At 36.4% G+C, this 21474-nt stretch overlaps 1 protein-coding gene across 1 annotated transcript in view; it reads right to left on the bottom strand.

Moving 5' to 3' along the window:
* Positions 1–21474, bottom strand: part of NETO1 (neuropilin and tolloid like 1) — a 99374-nt gene that overhangs the window by 77217 nt on the left and 683 nt on the right. The window contains exons 2-4 of the mRNA XM_063299044.1: positions 12990–13043; positions 8152–8289; positions 1830–2078 (exon numbers count right to left, since the gene is read on the bottom strand). Coding sequence (XP_063155114.1) covers positions 1830–2078; positions 8152–8289; positions 12990–13043 — 441 coding nt within the window. The remainder of the gene's footprint in view (positions 1–1829; positions 2079–8151; positions 8290–12989; positions 13044–21474) is intronic.

The following is a 21474-nucleotide window of genomic DNA, read 5'->3' as shown; positions in this document are numbered from 1 at the left end:
ATTTCACAGAACTGCTTAATGGAATGTATCCTATGCTTTGGATCTTGGATTCCTCTGACAAAACAATTTGCAGTTTAAGAAACATGGGAAAAATCACTACAGTATAGCAGTTTCTGTTTTTAAATAAAAGGCAATGTTCAAAAGAAAGAGCAGCAGGAGCTGAAATCTATTTTTTTCTTAGTAGAATGTACAATATTTTCTTCAGATGATGTGAAAACAAACATATTTCCACTTTATTTTATATGAGGGAACATCAGTTCATTTTCTGATAACACATTCATATAATTAATTACATTTATAACTTCCTAGTTGACTATGATGCTGACAAGTTCTACTTAATACAAAATGAGTATGCTGTTATGGAGAGCATAGGGAACATTTCAATGATTTTGCTTCTGCCTGATAATAATTCTCCCAGCATAAAAATGTATATGTAACCCAACTTATCGATTACTATCCAGATAAAATCATACTACAGTTAAACTTGCTTTAATGGACCTTAGTGTAACAGGTGTAGGATACTATGGTCATGTTCTTCATTTGGATCCCAGTCCCACTAAGAGACGTTAAATTGACAGTCTGCCTGTTAAATTGAGGTTTTACTGCAAATGATGCTTTTACACCAATTATGTAATTATGTAAAATACTTAAATTTGGATTTAATGGGCATCTGGAATTAATGGATATCCCCTCCTTCTCAATGGCCAATTAAATCAAAATGTTACTGTAGGTTTTGTTTTGTTTTTTTTAAATCCCAGTGCCTGGGTCATCTCTCACTTAGATTACTGCAACATTCTAATAACTATCTCATCCTATACGACTTGCCCAGAATTTGCAACTGTCATTGGACATTTCTACTGTCATGCTTCAGCATAGCACAACTCCAAAACTAGGTTCTCCCTTTATTCTAGAATTGGCACCACTTAGCTAGTGTAGATACTTTATTGCAGAGAAGATGAAGCCAGCTACAACAGAACATCTACTTACTGCAGTACAGTATAGGTCAATCAGAGTCTATGTACAGTAAAAAGGTTTTTCCTATAATGAAAAACACACACACACATATATATATGATACCATAAAACAGCTAAAATACAGTAAAATTAACTAAAATATACTATGGTGAGATAAAATACGATAAAATGCATACATACACACACGCCTATGCTGCAGGGATAGCTTTTTCCTCCTGCCTTTCCAAGTTAATGGCTCTTTGACTGTTGTCTTCAAGGTCATAAAAGAAACTAGGATTTGTTGACATAATGATCATCACCAACCTGAGAAGTTCTGGACCCATCATGCCAGCTTCATTTCTAACATACATGCATCCAGTATTTTAAAGTTATTACTTAGGAACACTGCAATTATAAAATCACTTTCTAAATTGTGGTCACATTAATACTTCCTTTATTATGCTTTATCGGGCATCATAACTGAGGGTTTTTAAAAAGGTTTTTCCTATAATGAAAGCTTTGGCTTCTATTTTTATCTTATATTTTTTTGTAGTTTTATTTTGCTTTATTGCATTTTTTGTCTCTTACTGTATATCACCTTGAGTGCCTAGTGGATGGTAGTGTGATTAATAAATATATCTGTTAACTAAATAAATAAAAGCATTTAATATAAATAGAAAGCCCAGATTAAATTCTGAGAAAGAGGCATCTCTTTTCTGGCGGGGAAAAAAACATTTTCTTTCTATTTCCATTAACGATATGTTAAAGTTTTGATATTTTAATTTAACTAGATTATTACATATCTTTATATTTCTAAAATCCATCATTATAAATACTAAAACACTTTCCTCTAAAATGATTAGAATTTATACTTACCAGGTGTGAAGTTGTACTGTGCAGAAAATCCTACAGATTCAAGTTCACCATCGGCAAAAAATTTAATCCACAAGAATCTGCCACTGGATTTTATTTTAGGTGGATTTTGTTGTCCACAGAAACGACCAATAATTGGAGAAAATCCAAAAGGTCCATCCCGCACTTCAATATGATCAAATTTACACTCCCAAGAAGGCTCTATGGAATATTTCTCATCAAAGTGCAACTCAATGCATTGTCTTGGGGCAGCTGAAAAAAAAAACTCTTCATAATTTTATGCACTGAAATGTATTTGCTTCTAAATGCACTGTTTCTAAACTTTCATACCACAGTATTTTATGGGGCTTTAAGTTTTGTTTAGGCAAAGTAACTTACTCTACTCAGAGCTATTATTTCTAAGGATAAACAGAATGCATTTCAACAATAATATCAGTTGGTTTTCCTACTAAATGTATTTCTTATTTTTGAAAGTCTTGGACTTTGTATTGTAGGACAAATAAAATTGATAACAGTATGGCATGGATGCTTAAAAAATGCACATATGCACCTAAATCTTCTTTTCCTGCAGCTTTTCTTGCATCTATTTTTCCCTAAAACGGGATTTATAAAGCAAAGAAAATGCTAGCACAAGTACCTTCATCTTTGTATATTTGTTTACTTGTATACTGCATTCAGCAACATCTACGTGATAAGCTATGTGTATTTCTGTTGTAGCAGTGGAGTCCTACAGTGATAAAACCGTTTGTGAACCCTTTAGTCTTGCTGTACTGTGACCTTCAGTGTGATCTTGAGCTTCATCTAAACCTTATTCATGCATAAGAGACTGGTTAAACAAACAAGACACAAAACTGTGCATTATGGTGTCATGTCTTCACTAAATTTCAGATAGTTCTAAAAGGTTCATAAACTCTTCTCCTTCCAGTGTATATATACATTCCAATCATATAGGTAGGCGCCATCATATAGCATTGTTTTGTTGAGCTCTGCTGAAATTTCCCAACCTACAAAATTTTCAGCATAATTTCTGACCCATAGGAATTGAAATCCTATTCTATAAAGGTAAAATAGAAGTAATATTGAAAGAAAACTCAAATGCTGGCTCTTCCGCTGTTTTTTTTTAAATTTTGTAACCCGAATGATAGCTGCCTAATGAGCTTGCCGTCACAAATTTGCAAGCTTTTAAATTCAACAAAATGGAAACATTAAAGGTGATTAAAGAGATGTTAACTTGGTAACTGTGGATCAGGCTTATGCATTATTTCTGCTGCAGACTATCTTCCCCTTATCTAAAGCTTAATGTGAAAAGCAACATATTTTGAACTGGCTGCATCCTATAACTACATACATGTTACATCTGTCATTTGTCAAGTAGAGAATCCAAAACCAGATTACATTCTTGAAGTTCTGGCTTTTGCAATCTAACTGATAATGAAAAACATAGCAAATGCATTGACAGTTTGAGTCATTAATGAATCACACAAATGTTCTTGCTATCAATGGAAGAATGTTCATACTATGGAGGATGTCTATATATGGAAATTCCATCTGTTCTCCCCCATCTCCTGCTTCCCTTTGTGGCCCTGACAATTTGCTTTTCAGAACTACAGAACCCTCTAGAACAGCAAGGTGGCTCATTGGGAGCCACAGCAAGATACCAGTACTGTGTCAGCTGAAGCATCCTGGTTTGTTCAGGAAGAACTTCTGCCAATGGAAACAAGCTTTGCATTTAATACTTCAAGTTAAAAATGCATTTTAATTCTCATGATTGTATCTCTGACTGCTACACTAAAGCAGCACTACAATGTACATGCTAGTGTACACTGAATAGGCAATATTTCAACCTTCATGTGTTGTATGTTTATCTTGTAGAAATGCTTAAGCTACAGAATCTATTCGATTCATAACTGGATTTCTGGATAAACAAAACAGATTGAATTACTGTGAAACTAAGAACTTTTCAAGCTCGTAGTCAATGAATAAGGAATAAATTCACACACCAAATTAAAAGCATGGAACAGATAACATTAGATTTCTTGTTTTAGAAAACTTTATCAGAAAAGGATGTCTGTTTTAATAAGAATGTTCATTTTCCCTCCAAGTAAGTTTCTGCACAAAATAATACTAGGCTCAAATTAATGTGAGAATTAATACAATTCTTCAACAATTACTTAACTGCAGCAAAGTTGGAGTTCAATGTTGTTTAATGGTTATACTAATTTTGCAGCTCAGATATACTAGCCTATCCCATGAAACTTTACTAGGTTTCATTCCGTGACCTTTCCTAACCCACTAAGTGCCTCACTCAACCCATCAAAAGCTATATATTTTTATTTATCTCTAGTCCTGCTAGAGCTATTATACTTCCTGAAGGTGAATCACTGCAGAGATTTTATGAAGATATACATCTTCATGACATCTGCAGTATGGCCCAGTGGAATGAATTAATACATACATACATACATAGACACACCGACACACATTGATCCATTCATATTCATTCCTCTGGCCTATATTGCAAGTGTCATCTTAGAAAAAAATATATTTTATTTATTTTATTTATTTTCTATCCCACCTTTATTATTTTTATAAATAACTCAAGGTGGCGAGCATACCTAATACTCCTTCCTTGTCTTATTTTCCCCATAACAACAACCCTGTGAGCTGAGTTGGGCTGAGAAAGAGTGACTGGCCCAAGGTCACCCAGCCGGCTTTCATGCCTAAGGCGGGACTAGAACTCTCAGTCTCCTGGTTTCTAGCCCGCTGCCTTAACCATTAGACCAAACTGGCTCTTTTAAATATCTTTAGACTACCATACCCCTAAGCTCCCTATCCTGCCTCAGTGTGGTGGCAGAGAGTTATTCTTGGGAGGGATGAGGGAAGCATCCTGTATACTTTCATGGTGAAGAAGCTGTAAAGATCATACCAGTTGCCTCGCTGAAGTTTCTTTCTTCTCTCTGTCTCTAGCAATAGTGAAAGCAAATATGCAAGAAAATGTTGCAAACTACAGTGGTTGTGTAGTACAGCTGTTCTGCAATGAGCTTTTACTACTTGAAATCTTAGCAATCTTTTTAATTTAGGTTCTAATTACCTTTCTTCAAAGAGTCCTAATAACATGGAATAATTGCTTAATGCCTGCATGTCTTGTCATCTTTTTCATCTAATTATCTTATAGAAGTGCTGCCTTGAGGTTTTACATCTGCTTAAAAAGTCTCGGGGTTCTAACTAGAAGCAGAGGAATAGATGCAGTGAAATAGGCCCATACAATTAAGGCTTTAATTCTTACTAGCCTGTAATTTCATGTAGCTGACAGCTGAAGCTAAGCAAAAAAAAAAAATTCTGTTTCACTTTAACAGAACGCCTTGAAATGAAAGATTGATCTAAACATCTCTCCTGTTTTATTGGGAGCCGGTATCACACAAATGGATTGGAATAATCCTTGATATCTCCCATTAGTCAGCAGTGAACGGGCTAATAAAAGGAATTTGGAATTTAAAAGACTTCAATGCCAAATCAATCTCAAAATCTAAAACAGCAATAAAACCCCATTTGGATACAATTTAGCTTAGCTACAATGGGTATAATTAAATTCCTTTTTGCAACAGCCTGAAGTTGGAACCTGAGCTCTTTGATTTTTAATGCATTCTGAGCAAATACTAAATTCTTATTTAGCATGACATGTGAGTATTACAGCAAATACTACCGCTACTAAACTTTGAAGCACACAATAAGGAAGGGTTAAAGGTAATATGGGAAATAGAATTAGGGACTAAATTTGAGGAAAAGATGAATTTTTCACTCTTTGAGGGAACATCCTCATATTCTTTATCCCCCAAAATACAACAAAAGCATCTTAGACCAAATTATTTCTTCATATGACACATAGTTATTCTGAATCAGAAAATAGGAACTTTTCTTTAGAATTTATTGTGATCTTGTAACATAGTACTGTCTTTATATAGATAAGACTGAGGATAAACAATATATCAAGCACCACCAATACTGCAACCAGGACTTTTAAATACATTTAGAGTCACGAATAAACATTCCAAAAGCAAAGGATTAATGTATTTGCTATAAATGGCTGAAGTTATTTGACTGAAGGTGTTAAATGGGGTTGGCTCATGCCTTAAGCCCCTCCCACCTGATTAGAATGTTTAACCTCTTGGATTTTATACTTATTTATATTGTGTTTTATATTTGTAAATTATTTTTAAAGCATCTTAATTGTTTATTATTATAGTTTTAATTTTATTGTAAACTGCCCAGGGTCCCTCTTTTGGGGGAGATGGGTGGTAGCAAAATTTGAATAAATAAATAAATAAATCTGGACCATAGAAATATAGGAGACTTCTTTCATCAAAGATCTCATACAATAAGAGTGTAGACCCAGGTCTTTGTGGAAAATGTAACTTATGAATTACAACCATTAGAGAAACATAGCGGAAAGTACTTTGAAACAAGTTCATGTCTTCTTCAAATAGTCACAATATCCACTACCTAAAGAAATTCAAAAGCTCTGGTAATAAAAAAGAAAAACAAGTACACCTTCTGAAATTACTGTATGGATAATATAACTAACTATAGACTAGCAGGTTTGACATATGCTGTATATATTTTTTAAAAAGTAATTGAACAGCAGAAGCCAGAATAATTTTTTCTTTCAAAGGAGGTTTCTTTTTCCCTTTATATGTGAGAGGAATTAAGGAGTATTATCACTTAAGCAGATAATTTTATATATGTGCATTTGGATTAGCAAATCGCCATCATGATTCAGCAAACACCATACAGCAGAAGTAAAAGAATAAGGATTGTAAAAATATGAAGGTCTTCAGGAAACAATTTCTGTTAATTCTATATAGCTTCCAATCTATCTGGAGCATCTATTTTGTAATGAAATCTCGTACAAGGAATTTAAAGCACTCCATGTTAGGAAAAAATAGTGCTACATATCACGTTCTAAAAAAATAGTTTAAATGTTTTAGCAACTCTGGAACTATCAAGCATGAGTATTATACAGGCACATTTCTTACGAAGAATGATTTGGCTGCAACTTCCTGTTGATACCCTTTGTGATTGATCTGGATTTCCTGCCAACAATTCTGAAATATTGCCAAAAGTCTAACTGTATTATGAACCATCCCTTTTCTTACAACATAAAAGCAATCCCAAAAATCAGATGATGTGTAACAGCGCTAATCTTATGGTCAGATTACTGTGTCTAAAAATGGAAGAGAATGCTTTCTATTTCATTATCAGCTTGCAAGCTTCTGTGGACTTTTCAGAAATGTATGCACTTTCTATGAATGCAAAGTTTTCCTTCATTTCCATTTTCTTCACAACTCAAGCACTAGCAAATAAGTCTAGCAATTCCATCCACAGCAGCAAGGAGAGTAAAGAAAAACAATGTATGGGATGGTAGCCTAACCTTCTGAACAGCTACTCTCAAAATGTAATCTTATTCGATGCCTAAAAGCAGGGGTAGGAACTGAGACTTCTGCACTGAGGGTCACTGGCTTTGATATGGCACACATGACTGGGAGATCAAAGCCAGCCCACCTTTTGCATGTGTGCAAAGTGGACAATGCCCCTAAATAGAAAAAGATTCTAACCTGAAGATACTGCAGTATCTCTGATTGTATCAATACAGTTTTCTGACCTGAAGTTTCTAGTGCTCCTAGCAGAGGAAGCTAAGCTGAAAAAAGGGCCAGAAGCTTTCTTATGTAGCTCTTTCCTTATGTTGTGGTTTATTTATTAGATGTTTATTCTGCCTTTATTTTTGATCAAGGTGGCTTGCTTAATAGAGTTCTTGGTGCTCTCTGAGTTTGGTTGTTTGCTTCATTATCCAACAAGATAACATCATCAGTGCAAGTAAGCTGGGTAACGTCTGCCAGCCAACAACCAAACTCAAAGAGCAGTAAGAACTCCACTGAGCTACATATATTCTCTTCTATTGGAATTACTTACTTAATGCCCCTGTCCCTTATTGTCCCCACAACAGTAACCCTGTGGGGTGGGTTGGACTGAGAGACAGTGACTGGCCCAAAGTCACCTAGCTGGCTTTCATGCCTAAGCGAGGACTAGAACTCACAGACTCCCAGTCTATAGTTCAGCACCTAAGCCACTGCATCAAACTGGCTCTTGGTTCAAACATGAGGGTGCTACAGGAGCACTGGAAAATCAAGAGAAGCAGCCATAGAATATAGTGATGTCCCTCTCCAAAATGAACATCTATACATTTTTACTTGACAGTTTCAGCTCCTGTTTTAATGGTCATTGCCAAAGGTACAACAAAAAATTAAGAAAAAGGAATGATTTAGATTACCTTCTATAATGTAGACACATTCTCTGTCAGGAGGATATTTGTTGGGGTAATTCGGGGAAGTGAAAATACCTCCTTCTGGGTATTTTGTCCACACTCCACACTGAACTGTCTTTTGTCCTTCTGAATTGCTTTGCTTTTCTGGAAAAGAAGGGGGGAAAGGACGATGAGGTAACAGAGATGTGTAGCAAAAATGTGGCATACATTTTAATGCTTTTGCTTAATTACATGATGTTATGTGAACATTTGTTTCCATCTGTAGCCTGCTATGATTTCCTACTTATAGTACAGAGCCAGGGGTCTGTGTTTGTTAATCCAACCCTCAAAGATGAGATCTTCTTTTACCACAGTTACACAAGAAAGAGGAAATTCCAGAACCTAAACTTTTAGAAACTTTACACATCCATGGTAGATTGGGATATTAAATAGGAGTTTGTCAGTAGAGCTTCATAGGGCATATCAAGGTTACAGTGAGTTCCAAAGGACTTCAAGCTGCTAAAGGAATACAAGACGACAAACACAGGTCTAAGAGAAGAAGAACGGCAAAAACTTCAAGAACAGAGCACAGCAGGATAGGATGCTATATAGTGGTGGCCTACAATTTATGTTTTTCTGCCTGACAATAACATAGCGTGAGTGTATAACAAGTGCAAAGTTATGGTACTTCTAGAAAAAATAAAAGAGGTCTGATGCAGTGATTACCGACACTCTCACATATAAGAAAATACCAAGAGTTCTTCACGCTGCAGAAAGTGAAGCCGCTGCATTGTATGTTAAAGAAGAAATTGCATTATATATTAAAAATGTAAACGTGAAAGGTCCCCTGTGCAAGCACCAAGTCATGTCTGACCCTTTGTGGGGATGCCGCTTTTGCGATGTTTTCTTGGCAGACTACAGTATATCAGGATGGTTTGCCATTGCCTTCCCCAGTCGTCACCTTCCCCAGCAAACTGGGTACTCATTTCACTGACCTCGGAAGGATGGAAGGCTGAGCTGACCTGAGCCAGCTACCCAAGAAACCAGCTTCCGCTGGGATCGAACTCGGGTCGCAGGGAGAGTTTCGGTTGCAATACTCTGTGCCACATGAGGCTCTATATTAAAAATACCTCTACCTATAAAGAATCCAAACACTGGCATGGTAACCCTACTGAAAGGGCCTGAGCTGAAATAACTGGATGAAATAATAAAAGTAATATGGCTGGAGTGCATTACCAACTATCCAATCAGAAAAAGCTATGGATGACATTTTCCAAAATCAAATTACAGAATGATATAGTGGTAATGGGGGGACTTAATCACTCTGATATCTGGTGAGATGCAATTGCTACACATGGGTTTCCAGGAAATTCCTATTTGGCTTTGGTAACAAGATATAAAAGAAGAGGAAAGCAATTGGATTTCTTTGATTTGATTTGATTTGACCAATAGGAAAAGAACAGTTGTAAGATGAAAGTAGCAGGAATTGCTGGGGGAGGCAACCATATGATAGAGTATTTGACTTAAGAAACATAAGGTCAAGTGAAAAAATTGTGCCTCCGGCTGCAGGACAGGTGATTTGAATAAACTCCAGCAATGATAACAGAATGTCCTGGCATGAAAAATTAATGGAAGGAAAGTTTAATATTAATGGAAGTTTCTAAAAAAGGAAATATTAAATATGCAATCATAAAAAATTCCAATTAAAGGGGAAATAAAAGAAGTCCATGCAGCTGAACAAAAAGCTCAAAAGCAATCAAAAAATCAGAAAGAATTCATATAGAAGGGAAAGGAAAGACAAATTATGAAAGAAGCATAGAAACAACCAACTCAGAATTGCAAAGATTAAAAGTGACGTTCAGAAAAAGTTGTCTTTACATATATACAATTATAAAAGGAGCAGAAAACTGATTGCTTAAGAAAATGACAAACTGTTGAGAAGTGGTATGAAAAACGCCCTTCAGTATTTTCTCAGAAAAGGATCTATTTCTATTAAGCAAGCATGAGGAGTAGACTGAAGGGGCAGGACAAAGCCTTCAAGATGACAGAGAAAATCTTAGGGAATACCGAAGAACCTTGAGTAAGATCACTTATTTTGTTCCAAATGAATTACGTCCTAGGTGCTGAAGGAATCTGCTGATGGATTTTCAGATTATATATTGTATTTGGGAAAACCTACAAAACATGAAATGCCAGAAGCCACACACACACCAAAAAAACCTATCCCTGACTTCAAAAAAAGTGAAACAGAAGATCGAGAAAATGGTAAATCTGTAAAACTGATGTCAGTACGTCAAAATTCCAGGGCACATAAAAAAATGCAATTATTACTAGAAATCCTGTGGGAAACATGGGTTGTCAAAAATTAACTCCCTACCAGCTTGATTGTAGTAGATCATGGGAATGCTGTGGACAAATATAGCTTGAATTCAGTAAAACATTTTGTGAAGTACTTAACTATATTCTGACTAATAAGCTGGTTAACTGTGGAATGTGTGACAATAGTACTAGGTAAATACACGTAGCCTAAAAAACTACCCAAAATGTGCTCAGGCAACATGTATTGAAGATAACCCTCCTAGTTTCTTGGCGTAGTCCATATCTGTGAATTGGGAAAGAAGATGAGTTTACTTACCTTCAAGTTTTATACAGGTGGTATTTAAGTTATGACCACTCATTCAGAGACCATTCAAACCTGTGATGGCACTGAACAAGGGGGACTTATAATGGGTCCTTGGAGTTCTGGCTGTCGCAGCGTCCCTGTGGTCTCATGATGATGATCTGAGCGCTCAGCGCCCAGCTCACAATTATGTCTCAGTGAGCCGCAGTTACGTGATTGCGATTTCCAACATTCCCTGCTGGTTTCCCACAAGCAAAATCAATGGGGAAGCCAAAAGTCACAGTCACATGGGGTCTTTGCTTAATGACCCACACAGGCCTCGCTTAACAATGGCAACCGGGACTGCTGGGACTGCCGTCGCTAAGTGAAGCAGTCATGTGACGTCACATTTTACTAATACATCACTTAGCAACAGCAGCTCCAGTCCCAATTGCTGTAGTAACCCGATGACTACCTGTAGCTATTTACTTATTAAGAAGTCTCTGTTTTTCTAGGGCTGAGGCAGAAATTTGACTAGCCATATCCCATCAAGGGGAAATAACGGACAAGATTGACCAGAGCTGTTGTCCAAATCCCTGCTGTTCTAGAACCTAGATTTCCAAATCACACACATCAAATTTATTTGAGACGAGTTTTAATGGAATGTGCAAGTGTCACATTTTTCACAGACTCACTATATCACTGCATTTTTTTTCCTTTTATATGAGCCAGAAAACCTACTTTAAAACAAAAAACAAAAAATGCCTACTTTCACTGTTTTGCAGCACAACCATTCCTTGCTACCAAGAGTTTTTTGATACACAAGAATACTTCTGTATTGTATCAGCACTGTGGTATATCCTGCTTGTGGTATTATGTGCCCTGAGCTTGTTTTATTTATTTATCTGAACAATATATATGGCTGCCCATGTCACTACTGTGATTCTGAATGGGCAACTAAAAATTAAAACCAGAAACAACAGAACTCAATAATTAAAAGGAAATTTCAACCAAAATAATTATATACCTAGTTTTATTTAGTGACAGGTGAGCTTCCCTCAACGAAATTCAGATCTGGGCCATCAAGTGAAAATATTTCTAGAAAACTCAATTCCTATGTTTTTCCAGTGAGAGGTCTAAATCAGGAATAGGCATAAGGTAGATCAGAACTTCTTGATAGATACATCTGCAAGTGATCTTCATTAGAAATACATTAGATATTTAGGACTCCAAATGTTCTAAAAATAGTGTCAACAAAATCTTAAGTTACTTTTTTCTTCTATATTAATCAAGAAAACTTCCTATTTGTGTGTAAAAATGTTTGTGATTTCAAATCATGTCAAAATCATTTTCCAGCAATTCTGTATCTATCTTTATGACTCCGTCTTTTACATTTTGCACTGCTACGCAATATTGGTTGTACTGTATTACACATTTAAGGTTGCCTGAGTTCACGTATCACATTAAGTCAGAATGTGGTGGGTTTGGTTTTAACTGTGATTTGTAAACTAGGGTTTATGGCTGAATATGTGTTCTGAACCAGTCAGTGGTTCCCTCCACAAGCTTTGGCGAAAAAAGGTCTGGTCTGAGTGGAATTTGTGAATCAGATCAGAAAATTATTGTTACTATTACTTTATATTCCAGCAGACTACAAATAGCATTTTTAAAAAAAAGTTATCTGTGGGTTATGAATTCCATTTGTATTCTCAGTCAGAAAGAAACTGTTGGAGATGTATTGCTTGCTTTGCATTTGAAAGCAGCAGCAGCAACTGTTCATTCATATTTCCAGGCCAAGAAGCATAAATGTTTGCAATGTCACCAATCCATCTTTTTTCTGGGAACTGTACTAGATTCCTTTATATTTCTTATGAGCTTGTAATTCACTGATTCCATAAGTGTAACCATCCAATTCTAAGTTTGCCAAGTTTTATATAATCATTGGCCGGGATATGATTGATAGGATGCTGTTATTTCACCTCTTCTGGTCTCCTGATTCAAACAGAAACATGCTAGACTCTGCAGCTACACTGGAATTCAGGAAATTTATTCACTAATTTTTGGTTAATGTGTTTCAGTACTGTTCTACATTTGGAAAGTAAGATAGGTGTTTTCAACATCAAATTTCATAGCCTCCTTTGACTATATTAAACATGTTTAGTGTTAAACACTGCAAAAAAAACTTTTTTAGAAAAATGTAAATCATTTTAAGCCTTAAATATTTTTGAAAGAAACCAGCTCATAGGAATATTTTCTTCTAAAAACATACCTGCTCCTTTTTTTGTTGCCCCAGCCCAGTGTAGGATGATAAAACTTGCTACAACTGCAAAATAAAAAATATATGCATTGAAATGACAAATTACTTACAACAATAACAACAGCTTAATCATTCCACCCCAAAAGAGGAAATGCTAAACAAAGAACAAACAGTATACAGTATAGGTTGTGTGGCTGCACTTATTTTTATAAAAACATAGTAGTCCTAAACAAAGAGGCTACATATTCATAATAAAAGCCACATATCAATAGGAACAAATGGACACATCATTTCAAGCGTGAAAACATTTTGACTCATGAATACTCAGAATTCTGTGAGAGATACTCTGAGGTGAGTATATATAGCCAGAGCTACAATCCTATGCTACTTTCATAGGATAAGCCTCAGGAAAATCGATGGAACTTACTTCTGCATAAGCTACACTGTAGATTTGAAAACAAAACAAAAAACAAAACAAAACTGGATGCTACTTTATGAGCTTTTGGTATTAACTATGTCACTTAGTTATATGCACACCAGATAGTTACCATACTTATTATTTAAATCTGACATTTAATTTGCCATAGGAATATTTAATAATAGTGTTGATTGATTTATCCAGGGAATCTGTCCTCCCTCCAGATGTTCTTGATCTACAATTCTCAGCATCTCATACTACTGACAATGTTGACCAGGCTGTTGGGAGCATAGGCATCTGCAGCAAACTGAAACTGCATCATAATGACAACTCACATACACAGTGATGTCATGACGCAAACTCCATTTCTACAAATTTGCATTCTGACATCTGACACAAGTACATTAGTTTCATTTTTGCCACCATACCACCACCACACATCATGACCAAGTAGCCCAACATGTTTTGGATAATATCACCCAATTCGGCTCAGGGTTAGAAACTGGATGGCCAAGGTCTAAGGTGTCGAGGTGACATTTTGCAATGTTACCCAGGCGGTTTTTGAGGCTGTGGATCTAGAAGCAGAGAGGACTTCCTGTGAGACTGTGTCCACCATCTGTAGACTTGATCCCTAGGTCTCCTGGCTGGCTATATCTGCCAGGGAGGAGATGGGGACCTGGGTCTAGGAACTAATCAACACCTCACTGTAGGGATGGGAGATGCCAGCTGCTTTAAAAGCGACAGTGGTTTGCCCCCTTCTCAAGAAGCTTGCCCTAGACTCAACGAATTCAGACAACCAGCACCCTTTCTCCAATTTCCCTTTTGGGGGAAGGTTGTAAAAAATTACAAAGAACTCTGGGAGAAGTGGACTATCTGGACCCGATGCAATCTGAATTCAAGCCAGTTATGGGACATGATTCACATTGGCAAGTCTTGAATGAAGGGAATATCACAGTATTTGTCCTGCTGAAATCTGAGTGGCCAACCATGATAGCCTTCTAGGCCACCAGCAATAGTTAGCAGTAGGAAGACACCATTTTATTTAAGAGTAGTTCCAACCCAGTTGAGCTACGAGAAAGAAGTGATTGTCCCATGAGGCATTCCAGTATAGCATATTTTGTCCTCTCTTCCATTTTATTCAACATCTACATGAAGCTGCTGGATGAAGCCATCCAACCATTTGGGATGAACTTTCACCAATATGCTGATGATGCCCAGCTACAGTATATATCTCCGCCCAAGCTGAATGGGTACTGCATCCTGACATGGTGTCTGGAGACTGTGAGCAACTGGATGTGGAGTTAAAGGATCAAACTCAACCCAAGCAAAATGAAGTGGCTGTTAGTTCAAACATCCCGATTCTGGGGCTGTTCCATCTTTGACTGTTCACAAGGTTGCACTGCCTTAATATAGCAAGCATACAAACTAGGGGGTCTTCCTTGACTAATAGTTCCTGTTGGAAGAGCAAGTAGAAGCTTTAGCTATTTGTTGCCTTTCCTTGAACAGTGTGTGCTGGCTACTTTCACTCATGCCCTTATCGTCTCTCAACAAAACTACTGAAATCTGCTTTACATGAGACTGTCCTTGAAGACTATCTGGAAGCTTCAGCTGGTACAAAATGCAGCTTTCCACTTGATAACAAGCCACTATTGCCTCCTGAAAATGCCTACGACTGGAAGTTGCAATCTAGTAATAACTGGAGTCCTGCCACTGAGTTTTCCAAACCAGCCCATTATCAGTTCAATGCATGGTCTAAAATCTTAATGCGTATTTCAAGAAATCACATTCTCCAGTGTATCTATCTTTAATATTAATAAACGCAACTATTGTTTAGCTAGTGTGGTCAAACATAACCACTCATAACAGGGAAAGTCCATCCTGAATATCTTGGAGGACACTTCAAGTCCTTCAAAATCCATTACTTGGAGCAAACTAGATGGCTGGGTATCTTGAAGACTCAGTGTGACTTGGTCTGCTGAGCATGCATGTTGTCTGCGTACATACACAAATCACTGTTTGTAAGTGAAGTCTTTCTTTGACCGTTTTGCATCCTCTGTTGCCAAAGGGTACCTCTTAACCTCTGCTGAAACTATTTTGGCAACTCAGCTTGTACATTAATAACCAAATCAGAGATTGCCTAATTTTCTACTAAAATAAATCAATAGTGTTAGCAACAATAATTCCATATATCTGACCCTTCACTTATTAGGTTATTTCACATTAACTATTAAGCATCAGTAGTACCTTTATTTTCTTCTATGTGGTCAGATGAATGGATAAGGGTAATTTGTTTTGCACCCAGCCTTCTAAATTAGGCATACCAGTCTGCAAAAATCTGGGTTACCTACCAAATGGGAGCAAATAGTTCATGTTATCTGTTTCTTTGCTCTCACCTTTTGGTATCCAGAGTTTTGCAGCTTGGGTCTGGTAGCCCTATAATGAGCGTACACTAAGAAGAAACCCCATTTTCCAGACGTTATGTTGGTAGAGCATCTGAGGTAGGAAGCTGACTCAGCAAAGACAATACTTTGAGAACTGGAGAACAGAGTAGAAGTGATTGCATAAGCACCATTTCTGTACACTGCCATGTCTTTTGATATTACATCCAAATAGTTATTTGCATCTAAAATCTGCTGAGTATCATTTGCATAAGGAATGTACAAATGATGCTTGCTTGCTTGCTTTGCTATTTAGAAGTACTGTATATACTTTTTCTTCCTCAAAGATGTATTGTTGCGGTGAATGGGAGTTACTAAGCCACCAGAGCTATTACAACTTGAAATGAAAGCACGGTGAAGTTGCCCATTTACTAAGGTGTATTTTATGTGAAAAGAAATGTTAGACTTTTGTGCTTATTGAAGACACTATAGCGTGCATTTCCATTTTAAAATACAGGTTCGATCTTTGTGAACCAGTGGCAGCTCCAATTTGAGAGCTTTAAAAAGTATCTAGTATCAGTATCTAAGACCGCACATTAGACAAATGACCTATTGGGATCCCAAGGTTAAAAGAACGTATTTCAAGCACTGTCAGAACTCAAAAATTACATATAATATGGCCCTTTATTTGAACAAAATAGTACAGTTGAGATCTGATATGATATGTGAGTCTGATTGGGGCAAATTGTAGGGGTGATACAGAAATATGATTTGCATTTTTATTCCTTTTCTTATTTAGTTTCTTTTATTCTATTTTTATATGTGGTCTTATTAATGCTCTGTTTCATATTCTGTACTTTGATATGGCCTAATGGCTAACCAATAGCAAACTAATCTAAAGTAGTAATCTAAAGCTTTAAAAAAGTGGTCATTCATACAAAGCTTTTATTACATAAAGTTTCCTACAATCAAAAGTTGTAATAATCCTATGAATCGATTAACTGTTTTTCTGGTTTACATTTGGGTGTTTAAATATTGCTTCAAGGTCATGCAATGAATGAGCAGCCACTTGAATTCTGTTTCATCCGACTAGCCAACTTTTGAATACATAGGAGAAGAAATAGCTGTCTTAAAAATTTATGTAGCTTGGGCATTCCTTCCTGTTTTGCAGGCATCAAGAAACATCATTTGATATACTTACAATAGAATCAAGCTGGGCATTTAGGCAATTTATGTGAATAACAACAACACACCTACTTTTCTAAAACCTAGAGTCCACTGACATGTTACACCAACTCTGTTAAGCTTTCATGCGGCATCTTTTTTCCCCTTTCCCCATTTATACAGCTATGCCAATCAAGAATTATGTGTACACAAAGTATATGCTGCTAAAGTACAAAACTTATCCCTTATGTTCTGTACATTTTAGGATCAAAGCACCTTTTATTCTTGTCACATGGAAGCTACTTAAAAGTATGAATTTAAGAAAGTCCACTGGGGAAAAAAATCCGCAGAATTTCTTCCCTTATGTAATCATTGGTGGCCCCTGTAAATCATAGAATTAGCCGTCTATAACTGCTGGGAACTGAAATGTACCGTTTATGCATTTCCTTCGGTTCGAATCTTAGAATCCCATTAACACGTTTCCTTAGACCTTCCTCTCAGAGTGCATTGCAACAGTTCAGTAGGTGTTATTTAAAATCCCTAGCAATTGCTGAGAAAAAGGAGGGTAAGAAATGTATTTTCTTTTCAGTTCTTATAGTAACTGATCTTATATGGCCATAGTAGGTTCTCCACTCATTTCATTACCATTTACAAATATTTATCACTGGAAACCTGTTACGTTGGGAGATTCAGTTTCCACTAGTACTTGTTATAAACATGGCTGAGTTGTAACTTGTACAAATTCTTCCATCTGGTTTATTAAAAGATAAATAACTCAACACTGAGATATCATCTGATAACAATGTTATGTTGCTTTGGTTCCGAACAGGTCCTGAGGCCTGCCAGGTTATTGTCCCTCAACTATCTATTCTTTACATTTTTCCAAAGCCATTGTCTATACCCTTAGGATTCTTAGCAACTTCTGCCTTGATACCTTACAATCTAAAGCTTTCCATCTTCTTGTCTTCCAGCAGTACCATACCACCTAGGAAAGTTTTCTACTTAAAAACAGACTTAGTTAATGCATAGTCAATTCTGGCCCACATATGGTCCTCAACAGCCTCTGATGTTACTTGTTATCTCTTGTTATTATATTTCTTATTCTCCCCTTAAAATGCTAGAATCAGAGCATTTTATCATGTACAGTTGTTATGCTTTTGATTCTGTTTGATAACCCTGCTTTGGTACTGTAGTGGTTATAACATGCGGACAATAAACTGTATGGATAAAAAATACCTGCACGCAGGTACAGTCTCCAGCCTATTGCCGAAACTGGTCTTTGGGAACAAAAGGATTTTCTACTGTGTTCTAGGATTGAGACAAAGTATTGAGGAAGCTAGACAACTAATCAGTGTTGTGACTAGCCTTGGCCTGGAACACCAGAGTTCTAAACCCTGTTTCCCCACAGAGATCACTTGTTGACCTTGGGCCTGACCTTGTCAATTTTGTACTCTACAGCCCAGCCAACTTCAAACTATCTCTTGAGCTTTTAGCCTCAGATTGTGGAATTGCTCATGTGTGCACAAGGCAAATGCTCAATACACATAGTTATGCTAGCTGCTGAAGGACCTTTAGTTCAGAGGACATGATATTTTAAGTTAAATACTGTTTATTTTATATCTGATGATACCAACATAAGTCACTTTTGCTTTGAAAGAAAAGTTTTGTTTTGGAAGTCAGCAATATATTCCGAAACAAATACCACTGTATAATAAATTGACAGAATGAAAACGATGCTGTCCTGTCCAAAAAAATATGTTTCATAAGAAATAAGGAAAACTCTGCTATTAACTAATATGCAGTTCTAAATATATTTTTCATTTTGGATTTCCAAAACGCTCTAAAGAAATTTCAGGGTTTTAAATTGTATCACTGCATTTAAGAAATAGAGGAAACAGAAAATTTGTGTAATCAGACAGAGGCCATGGTGGGGAGGAAGAGGGAATATACTCCAAGCCTACTGTTGTCATCTTATTTTCTTGCTCCTAAACAACAGCTGCCATCATGGAATATACTATTTACATTTTATTTTAAATATGTAGTCTGAGCCAGTGATATTTCAACAATTCCAAATCAAGAAAGAGGAAATTATGATTTATATGTTGTTCTTTCACGGATGGATTTTGACATTTACACTATGAATTGGGAGGCTTCAAACAGAGAACTTTTTTGTACTACCAATCAAAAGCCACTGAACTTCCCCACTCACTTCTGCTCCTCTCTCTTTAATGAATGTCTTGTAGCAAGAAAAGGAAGGAAGATCTAGTGAGAAAACAAAGAAAGTCACAAACAAAAATTCTATAAATATCAGCAACCGTGTCTGGAAACATTCTTGGTGACAATCAAGCTACCTTCTGAAAAAATTGTATAATGCTATCCAATACTAAAATATGTATTCCTCTTTACTAAAATAGAAAACCCGTGGTCAGTTACTCATGCCTAACTTCATTCATTACATTCTTAGTGTTTTGAACTCCGTCAATAAGCATCATGGATTTGTAGTTTGAAACATCGAGAGAATACCTGTTTGCTTCCATTAGAAGATATTCAGAAAAAGTTTTATTTAAGAGAGTGCAAAAGATGATTCAGTATGTATAAATGACACAACATTTATTTAGGTGTTTATAAGAAAAACTGGTTAGTAGTTTGCTATTGAATCATGTCTACTTGCAATCATACTATGCTATTCTTCGCAGGTTTACTTTGCAGTATGTTCTACCATGATAAAATTTGCTCCAAAATAAGTAAATGTTAACAGAATTTAACCCAAATTCCATGAATTAGAATTACTGAAATGGCTACAATAATTCAAAGCTGAGAAGTTATCCCTCAGCTCCATATACTTCTGAAAAATGGGCACAGTAATAACCAATATATTTTAGATGACTATTGATATGATGTAAATTAAAGAATACAGATACATCCCATTAAATTTAATACCAGAAGTCTTTAATGTTAATCAAATGGGCTTGATATTGTGTAATATATAAATCTATTTGCACATTAAAAACCACTGGATATATTATGAATCCTATTAGCTGCTGAGCACTTGAGTATTAACCAGATGGTTCTAACTACAGATAACTTTAAAATTAATTTTATTCACTTGACTAGAAGTGAATTAATGTTAAATCCATTTTCCTTTCATCTGATTACTTTCTATGGCCTCCATCAAATAAAGTTGTATAGAAAAGGAGAAAATGAACATCTTATCTACCATCCTGACTCAAACAAAAAAATCCATTCACTATGCTTTAAAAGAAAGCAGTTTTCTTTTAAAGCCAACATTAAGAATAGTACTGTATGAGTTACCTTTGTCTCCATTTTTGTGTCCCATTTCCATTAAGCTTTTTGTATCACATACACTCCCTCAGTATACAACTAATCCTTTATACATAAAATGAAAACAGGAAGAGTAAGGTGAAGACAAATCTAAATTTCTCTAGGGGGCCATCACTGACACTTCAAAATATTTTGATATTTTTTAGCACAAAAAAAAAAGCATTGGAGGCAATTTTGTACAATGTTTGCTGAGATGCCTATATATGTTTGAACAGATTTAAATTTGTTATTTAACCTGAATTATAAATAGAGATGTTGCTGTTGTTATTTCTTAATTTGTTTAGTGAACTATTATGGAATTGGATATATAAATAAACTGAAAAATTTCGCCCATTTCCACTAGTTCGTATGAAAGCGTGTAGACTAGCAAAGGATTATACCATATGAAAGAATGACTTAAGAATTTTAAATATTGAAAGATACCTAAGGAAAATTGTAACTTCAAAGTTAGGTATAAACATGAACCAATTACTTAAATGTAATAACAGGGCTTCATGGAGAAGAACTACTGAAATCTAGCAGCATTTGTTTCAATCCTTATAATATCAGTAATTAATGAGTTTAGATTCTGGACAGCTGGTTCCAGGAATGGATGTGTGCCATTCATTTGATTAAAATCTTATCTTCATGCCTACCTGGGAGTCAGTCTAGGCAGAGACCTGGAACTGAAGATGAGGGAAGAACAGAGGCAAAGCTATTCTGATTTTGAACCTGGTTACACAGAAGTAAGTTCCACTGAATTTCAGAGAATGTATTCCCAACGCTGCCAAGTGGTAGGCTGGAGCCCCTGCCCCTACCCAAATTGGCCAAATTCCAGAATGCACCGACTTCTGCGCGGCTTAACATCTCTACAGCTTAACTGTAAAGAGGGGTAAAGAAGTGAAGAGTTTTAGTGGGTAATGTGTCTCGGCCCCAGCCGCCCTCCTCCTTACACATGGGTTTCGGGGACATTTACCTCGAACCGGAGTCTTCCATCTCGCACCCTGGCGCAAAAGGCAAGAGTTCCGTCCCGGTTAGTTCAAGGTTCCAGCGTCCAGCCCCTAGATTTGTGACTCCGTGAGGAACGGGGGACGTGGGGGCGGGAGCCAGGGTCGGAGGCGGAGGAAGGGGAAGATTTACACCTACGCCATTAAGCTTTTCCGCAACTGATTCCTCTCCTAGTTTGTAACAACCCTTTGCCGAAGTGGAGGGAGGA

The sequence above is a fragment of the Candoia aspera genome, chromosome 3 (assembly GCF_035149785.1).
Source record: "Candoia aspera isolate rCanAsp1 chromosome 3, rCanAsp1.hap2, whole genome shotgun sequence".
In the NCBI taxonomy this organism is placed as follows: Eukaryota; Metazoa; Chordata; class Lepidosauria; order Squamata; family Boidae; genus Candoia; species Candoia aspera.
The sequence above is the reverse complement of the archived record's forward strand: the minus strand, read 5'-3'. Positions and strand labels throughout refer to the sequence as shown.